Source organism: Nothobranchius furzeri, chromosome 1 (genome assembly GCF_043380555.1).
Source record: "Nothobranchius furzeri strain GRZ-AD chromosome 1, NfurGRZ-RIMD1, whole genome shotgun sequence".
NCBI classification, from domain to species: Eukaryota; Metazoa; Chordata; class Actinopteri; order Cyprinodontiformes; family Nothobranchiidae; genus Nothobranchius; species Nothobranchius furzeri.
In genome coordinates, this window is record NC_091741.1 from 70824622 (window position 1) to 70833312 (window position 8691).

At 39.8% G+C, this 8691-nt stretch overlaps 1 protein-coding gene across 1 annotated transcript; it reads right to left on the reverse strand.

The window, feature by feature from the left end:
• Positions 1-1337: 1337 nt before the first annotated feature.
• On the reverse strand, positions 1338-8236 carry smu1a (SMU1 DNA replication regulator and spliceosomal factor a). Its single transcript, XM_015951807.3, has 12 exons — positions 8123-8236; positions 7199-7409; positions 6669-6821; positions 5433-5543; positions 5181-5309; positions 4350-4469; positions 4126-4242; positions 3843-3970; positions 3641-3767; positions 3397-3564; positions 3125-3277; positions 1338-1945 (listed from the first exon to the last, which is right to left on the reverse strand). Exons 1-12 carry the CDS (start codon positions 8146-8148, stop codon positions 1847-1849), a joined length of 1542 nt encoding a protein of 513 aa, XP_015807293.1. The 5' UTR covers positions 8149-8236; the 3' UTR covers positions 1338-1846.
• Positions 8237-8691: the final 455 nt, after the last annotated feature.

Genomic DNA, 8691 nt, shown 5'->3' on the forward strand with positions numbered 1-8691 from the left:
TACAAACAAAGCTAAATGTTATCAAGGGTCACACATTTCTGTAGAAAATCTTGAAAACAGTCAGGGGAAAGATTCAATTTAGATGTTAAATGATGAGCACACTGACATTTCTTAAACACTTCTTGTTTTGGGGGAAAATTATTATCTAAAAAGGAAAAGACGTTAGTGAACATCCAACAGAACTAATTTGCTGATATTTTAAGACAAGCCAGTTAGTCTTCAAATACTACTAAAATAAGGATAAAAACTTTAACTATAATCTCACTGTGCTTTAACATTGTTGATATGTTTGACCGAAAAACTATGGAAACAGAGGCTGGCAGCAATAAGAAGAAGAAAATATCATTTCTATAGCGCCTCTCAAGATAAAAATCACAAGGCGCTTCACAAAAACAAAAATATAAAAATTGTGAAAATATAAAAAAGCATTTCGAAAATGTTTAAAAATATATTTAAAATGAGTAAGAATAAGCAATTGCGATTTAAAAGAAAAAAATGTTAAGAAAGAGAGTGAACAGGAAAGAGGGAAATCAGTGGATCCTGAGGAAGGTGGAATAGGTGGGGAGAGCAGAATAAAGAGAGAGTGGTGAAGAAGGTCATACAAAAAAGGTGACAGCTTCATGTTTTCATCCAAGACTTTTATTGTGAAGGATCTGTGCATCCTCCTCTCAGCTCATGCAGCAAAACCTGACATTTCCTGCTGAGCAGCTCCAGCCAGCTCTTTACACAACTAAATTACACAAAATCTGACTTGTTACAGAGAAACTAACCTGCTGATTTTTCTTCTACTCGTTGACCATGGCTAGATAGGTTTTAAGTTGCATTTGTACTGTAAGGATTTCATTGTTGTAAGCCTGAAAGACACAAAATCTTCCCTTCAGTTCTGTGAGATTCAGCTTTTGACAGAAGCCAGCTTTCTCTAGGTTCATTAAAAGGCTTTAATTTTTTTTCACACAGATGTTACGCAGGACAGGATTTGGACCTTCTTATTCATAAAATCAGGGTTTCAAATATGGAAAATTCATATGAAGGCAAATAAAATTATAAAACAAGACACTAAATAAAAATCTTACTGATCAACATAAGATCTCAGTAAAAAAAACATGTCTAAGTGAAAAAAGCCACATGTAAATATGAGAAAAACTAAAGGAAATGTGACTTTATCCTAAGATGCCTTTAAATCCAAAGATTAAAAAAAAATACTAAAAGTATATTTACACAAACTGTCATTTTCAAAACTTTGTTTTCCTCTGATAAACCCAGAGAAGTCAGATGTAGCTCAGCAGAAGCCTTTATGTTTAAACAGACCGATAATGTGACCGATAATGTGACACTCATAACTACAAAAGGACTTTATTTGAATTATCTGGAGGTTTATGAAATTAATTGTTCTGGTTGACATTTTGAATGATTTCCTCACCATACAGACATCTACTGATATTTCTAGAGCTTCACAGCAAAGCCAATGCTGTGTTACTAAGAGAACGTTCCGCTGTTGCATGCTAGTAGAACAGGAAAGTCACAGATTGAAACTTCATTTGAATCTTTTGTATTGTTTATATTTAACACAGTAAAGCGTCCCACAGGCTGAGTGAAACACAGCAAACAGCCTTTAACACTTGTGTTCTTAATCATACAAAAGTACTAAAAAAACTGTACAGCCTTTATTCTTTTTTTCCACGCTACCATTTTCAAACTGAACAGAACGGATGGTGTTCCCGTAAAATGTTCAAGTCCATTTGGATCATCCCAAGGGCACTGAGGGAGAATGACAACAAAACTAAAATAAAACCCAGAAGGAACACAGAATGGTCCAGAGTGAGAAAGTCCAGACTCCCGATGAGCTTTAAGGCTTCCAGAGCTTCAGCAGGCCGTCCTCGCTGTATGTGGCGATGAGGTTCTGGTGGGGGTGGTGGGCAATGCCAATTACATCCTTCTCGTGAACCTAGAAGACCCAACCATGAGAAATAACCACAACATTTCAGATACACAGGATAAAGCATTATTGTGAAAGAATGGTTCTGAAGTAGGGCTGGGCAATAAATCGAAAATGTATCCTTATCTAAATTTCTGACTCTTATCGAGAATTTTCCCCGCGTCAATAGATTTGATTAAAAAAAAAAAGAAAAGGTGTGTAGGTTAGCAATGTTCATGTCCCTTTAAGAAGCTGTACCACGTTGAGTCACATAAAAATGTGACTCAATGTTATACGTGTGACAGCCCCATCTAGTGGACAACTTTTGTTTCTGCGCATAACTGTAGTTATCGTCCATCTATTGTTATCGAGGTGAAATCATCAATATATCGTGATATTGATTTTAGGCCACATGGCCCAGCCCTATTCTGAAGGTTCAATAGAAACCTGGAAAAAACTAGCGAGCTAGAAGGATAACACAGGATCTAAACTTACAAATGAAGTAGAAAAGGTTGGCTACAGCGGTTTGCTTGTGAATCTGAGATGATCTAACTTTTGACAATAAAGGTTAGAAGGTTTTTGGGAATTAGCCGGGAAACTGAGCAAACATGAACCATGGAACCTGTACTGGTCCAGGAAGAAATAAATCCGTTCAAATGTTTCTTTCTGAGTCTACCTTTTGTTTCTGTTTGCACTTTTACGTATTGTCATGGTGACATGACATGATCTCTGATGATGCAGGACTGCAGCCCGTTAATAAACCTGTAAGTGTGTCAATGTTGCATCATGAGTGTGCTGGCTGTTAACGTTGCCATGGTTACACATTAATCTCGATTCTGCATTGCTATTAAAAGAATAAATAAACTTAAGAATGACACATCTTACTAAAGATCCAGATTGACTTCAGTCCAGAAACAGACCAGAACCCAGATTTAGAGAACAGCAGCTCTAGACACGCACGGTGATGCCCCAAAGGGGAATTTTAACACTTATACATAAAATCCTCTAAAACAAATAAATAAAACCCTGTAAAATGGAGCAGGTAAAAAAAAGGATGTGTTTGATCAAATGAGGCAAAGGATGGATCCATTTCTGGTTTAAACCTGCAGAACAAACTCTACAGGAACATCTGACCATCATCTAACTTTAATAAGCAGGTATTCTGTCCCATCTTTGGTCTCTGATGCATGTCTGGGTGCAGAAACGTACCGTCAGTGTTCTCTCCAGTTTGCCTGTGACTGTGCTGAAACAGTACAGCACAAAGTCTTCACCCACGCAGTAGATCCACTCACCGCGGGGCGACAGAGTGCAGCACACAAAGTCACCACCTTCCCTCTTACCGGAGCTGAAACTCCTCACAATCTGCACAAAAAGCACACGTCAAAAGGACAGGTACAAACACTACTTTCTTTCAGCAAAAACCCTTTTGAACAAACTGCTCACAGTAACTAAAACACTGATGTGTACAGGTTAGGACTCACCTGTCCCTGCATGTTCATAATCACAACAGTGTTGGAGCGGTTACACACAACGAAATGCTCTGGGTTCTTAGGCAGCAGGAGGACATTGTTGACAGTGATGTCGGTGCCGGCTGATGTGCCGAGAGGTTTAAAGGTGCTGGTGCACTCGGTGGTCTTCACGTTCCACACCTAAAGAGGGGGAAGACAAACAAAGCTGTTATAAAAGGAGATGATGCTGAACAAGAAGCAGTTAAATCTATCTTACTTTGACTGTTCCGTCAGAAGAAGCACTGATGATGTGATGACCATCTGGGGTGAAAGTGGCCTCATTGACAAACGAGGTGTGACCACGGAACTCCTTCAGAGATTTTCCCGACTTTAGTCCGTGGATTCTTGAACAAGACAGACAGAATTAAAACATTAAAGGGAAAACCCCGAGACACAACTGAAACGTGTTAGGAGTTTACCTGATGGTCTGGTCGAAGGAGGCGCTGAGCAGCTGGCTGATGTCCTTACAGAAACTGACACAAGTCACGCCTTTACTGTGGGCACGCTCAAACCTCCTCAGACACTGGCCACTCTGGATCTTCCAAACCTACAAACAGAAGAGCAGCGAGTGTTTAAACCAGAGACCGGCTCAAAGTCTAGAGGTTTTTTTCTTTTAAACTGTGTAAATGAGCAGAATCAGTTACTACTAACATTGATAAGACGAGTTAGATAAGTTAGTAATGAAACCCAAACAGAGTTTACCTTAATCTTTCCATCTTGGGCTCCTGTGGCTAACATCTCAGTGTCCCGACTGAAGCACATGCACAACACAGCATCGTCCATCATCATGAAGTTATCCTGAGCCTGATACTTCAGATCCTAAACAACACAACACACCCTGCATTAATTCGGGGGGGGGGGGGGGGGGGGGTGGGGGAGGACGGGTGTCATCTAGAAGAAGCAGTGAATCAGGAGGCTCTTTCTACCTTTCTGATTTTGCCAGTTGTGAAATTCCAGACTTCAATAAAGCCGTCCACAGAACCAGTGACCAGATACTGACCATCCGGGGAGAAACGGGAACACTCCACATGAGATTTCTGTCCAAACTGCACAAAGGGACAAACATCTCACATCCGAACACTTAAAACAATACACTAACACTCATTCTGACTGTTAGCCTAACCCCGGTTTCACACTGCAAGCATCAGCGGAACGGAACGGAAGCGAAGCTGCACTGCTTCAAATAGAATCCAAATATAGACTATGGAGTGTTTCAAACCAGCCGCGACACGGCAATTTGCCGGCACATCCCAGAAGCGGCATGCCACGCCGCTAAAGATAGGATCAAGTTCTATTTTTTCCGTGAGCCACTTCTGGGACACGCCAATTTCCGCAGTTCACATAGTGCGAGACAGGAAACCACACACGGTTTCAGTATAAAATCCCCAGTTATTTTCAAAATAAAATGCAACGTTGCAATGTTATTTATAACTTACGTCAGCACGTGTGACCGAACGGCTTTGATAACCATCAGTTTCTTTTGAGAAGTGCAACGGTGTGATTCCTTGCGGGGGTTGTGATCTCTCAATGAGAGATTTTAGAATCTCGCGGGTACAGCGAGGAAGCCGTGCTGCGGCCAAGACTCCCGGTGTGAAAAGGACTGCTTTGAAGTTCGCGAGTGAGCCGCTCCGCTGCTGTTCCATTCCGCTGATGCTTGCAGTGTGAAACCGGGGTAACTCAGCAGGGTTGGATGAACTGTTTGAATCAGTGAGGCAACTATTTATGTCTGGAGAGAGAGTGTGTGTGTGTGTGTATACCTTTATGTGTCTGCTTAGCTGAGTGGGGAAGCGCTCCTCCTCTACATCTTTCACAGCAGCTTTACCCCTGAACAAGTCAATAGTCACACCAGGGGGCAGGAGACCTTGATGCTGCTGCCATTTCAGAGCCTGAAGAAAACAAATCCACATTAAATGTCATTATTGTTCATCTGCTAAAATGTCTGGTGGACTAAGATTCAAATAAACCTCTTCCAATTTCCAGCTTGCAAAAAAGCACCTGAAATTACTCACCTGCCCCAGCAGAGCCATGAGACGGGAGGGGGGGACCACGCTGACCTCTCCTGCCAGCGCATGAGCGATGGCTGCACGACGCTTCTCCTTACTGCTGCCATCTGGGTATGCCTGGAAAGAGTTTCACCAGCATAATTAAACCATATATATTTAATTATAAAATTGTTATACATTAATTTAAAGCTGTGGTCTGTATCGTGACATCAAAGAGAGGAAGAAGAGATTTTGAAATCTGCGCCGCTATAGCTCCCATCCCTTCTCCCCCTCTCCTTCTGGAAAGAGCTGAAAGCCCCGCCTCACACTGCTAACCCAAATGGCACGTTTAGTGCTAACAGACAAGTAACTTTTTTAATTTCCCTGCTCAAACACACCTGATTCTAACACCTGTTGAATGGTCTAATTAGAGTTCTGCATCAAACATGTATCATTTAAGCAGGGAAACATTTAAAACCAACGGGAATCTGGTGATGGTAGCACACCTGTGCTAATGATACAGCAGGCTAAATCAACAGTCTAAATTAGTGCAAGGTTGAATGCTATGCTGATCACTCAGCTCTAAAACACAAAAGCTAAATTCCTTTTCCTTCCCCATCCTTACTCTTCCACCGTTAGCTTGAAGTTTACAGACTAACATAAATTAAATGCAGGCCGGTGAGCTGAGTGAGTGACCCCGTAGTGCATGCTCAGACCTGGGGTTCACTCGCGTTGATTGACAGCTCCCTCTCGTGGATATGCAGCTCTAATGGTCAACACCATCTATGTCGATGGTCAACCCTCTAGGCTCGCATAAATGATTCGCTGAGCTGTAGAGGCCAGGAGAGGGACCCAGAAGAAATCTAAATTATGAAAGATTACCGGTACCTACTTTATTTCATAGAACAGTGTTGGATAGTCAAATTTAAGCATTTTAAATTACTGTAATACATCTAAACTATGCACCCCAGCTTTAATGCACTTTAATGCATGAGCATGAATAAAAATTCAAAGTTAGATATTTTTGAGTGGTTTCACACCTCCAAGCTCTGGTTTCCTATTGTTAAAGAGCAATCTAACTATTAAAATGATCCCTTTAAAAAAATTTCAAAAGAAAATAATTGTGCTATGAGAATCTGTTGGAACCAGAGTGAGTGAGGTTCTCAGTGAGTTCCAAGAAAAACTAAAGTGACTCCCAAGACCCACTGATGCCAATGTGACATCATGGAAATAAACCAAGAATACATCAGGCTCTGAACTCACCTCTCTAGGATCAAAGTAAGAGCGAGCCAGCAGGTTCTCCAGGTGGATGTATCTCTCTGGCTGAGTCTGTTTCAGCATAATCATGGGGTCCGTCTGTCTTAGGAGAGAACGGGCTGCACCAAGCTCTCTCAGCTCAATAAGCTCTAAGACAACCTGGTCAGGGCACAACAAAGACATTTTAATAAACAGCTACATGATAAAATACTGTGTAATAAGAATGGACAGCAGAAGAAAAAACTACTGAGGTAAAATTATTAATTAAAATTAAAATAATTTAATCATGCGGTGACTGTCCAGATTAAGTCTCCCTAGCATTATTTTAAAATCTGCACTGTATGTTTTTCTAACCTTTATTAAGATTACAGTGAACATGAGCAAAAAGAACAACGTCCTTTCTGTCAGCCAGCTTTTCACAAACCTGTTTACTTTGATTTCTTCATAAAACAAAAAAATTATTATAGGTTTTTAACTTTATGAGTGCCGAGGGAATAGCACTAAGCAATATGCTGAACAATACATCCAAACCTCACCTGTTCATAAAGATCTACCAAGGTTTTATCTGGCAGCTTGAGGGACTGGATGGCTTGTAGAACAGTGTCCCAGTGGCCACTGTTGATGTCTGCCACAAAGCTCTCTATACTGTCCACAGTGTTCAGAGATACTGTGGTCTCCTCTTGCAGTGTGGCCAGAGTTCTGTGCAGGTTGTTTTCCTTTAAGTACTGCATAATAAGACGCACCACGCTGGAATAAAACAAAACATCACACAGAAACCATGCTGATGATACAGAATTCAATGAGCAAACAGTGTGACACAAGTATCCCCGACAGACGGGGCAACAATTCAGTTAAAAAGTGTGATGGACCAAAAAACATAACTTAGAAATAAGTGATCTATGGATAAAATCAACTTAAAGAAATGGGATTTATACGAAATATGGACAGGCCTCTAGCAGTTTTGACCAAACTATAAACTCAGCTGTTTATTAAAGACATTTAGATCGTTACACGTCTTCTTTCAACAACTTCTACAAACTAAGAGTACGTGTTACAGCAAGAAGCAGCATTTGTATTTTCGACCCTAAATTACACTTGTGCAGCCCAAGTTTACACAGCAGAATGACTGTGGAACGTTAGCTGAAGCTAATTCGTCTTCCAAACGAACTTACTCAGGTCAGTAGAAACATGACCACAGACAGAACAAACTATTTTAATTATAAAAATTACACTGAACAATTTTTACTAGAAAACTATCCAACTTGGCCATTCTAGAACACAAAATGCACCTTTAGAAGACTTACGTTAGCATGCTAGCTTAAGGTGCTAACGTTAGTTTGCTGCAGCTCAGAACGAAAGGCCTTAACGCAAATACCGTCATCTAGTGTGGTGGTATTAGCTAGATTTTTATTTAAAAAAAAAACAAATAAGATTAACAGGACACGTAAAGAAGTACTTACTCCGCAGATTCCACTTCTATAGACATGATTATTTACGTTGGACAGCAGCAACAACACAGTCCTGGAGCACAAGCGAGAAACACGCAGAAGGAAAACGGAAGTTGCGTGTAAAACGACAGATTTCAAAATAAAATTATTTCAACCGTTCATTGCCAACTTTATTGATATACAACGAAACTATTTAACAAAAATACAAAGAAATCTGCTAATGAAATTAAATTAATTTATTTTAGACAATTCGTTGTTTTTTCCAATTCTCTGACTATTTCTTTTGGCAATAGAGAGAATATGCATTTAGATCAGTTGTTTGAAATTATAAAATGATGGGGATTTTGTACTTCATTCCATTTTATATTAATAATATTTAGCTAATATTGTAAATAAATTGATTATATTAGTGGACAGAAATTAGCTGTACCAAAGTAATATTTCAGATTTAGAAAATGTGATATTTTTGCCATTTTTTTTCTAAAATAAAATTGTGTAAATCTGAAAAATAAAATACAAACTCCTTCTGAAGATCAGTACTTTTGTTTATATCTTTACAAAACATTAACTTTGGGATTTCA

Bases quoted from the DNA above. Each gene is read 5' to 3' on its own strand.
- smu1a (XM_015951807.3), bottom strand. From the start codon at position 8,148: ATGTCTATAGAAGTGGAATCTGCGGA. The intron at 6,822-7,198 runs GTGAGGTTTGGA...TGCCCTGACCAG, and splicing joins TGGTAGATCTTTATGAACAG to GTTGTCTTAGAGCTTATTGA. The intron at 5,310-5,432 runs GTGAGTAATTTC...TGTTTTCTTCAG, and splicing joins TCATGGCTCTGCTGGGGCAG to GCTCTGAAATGGCAGCAGCA.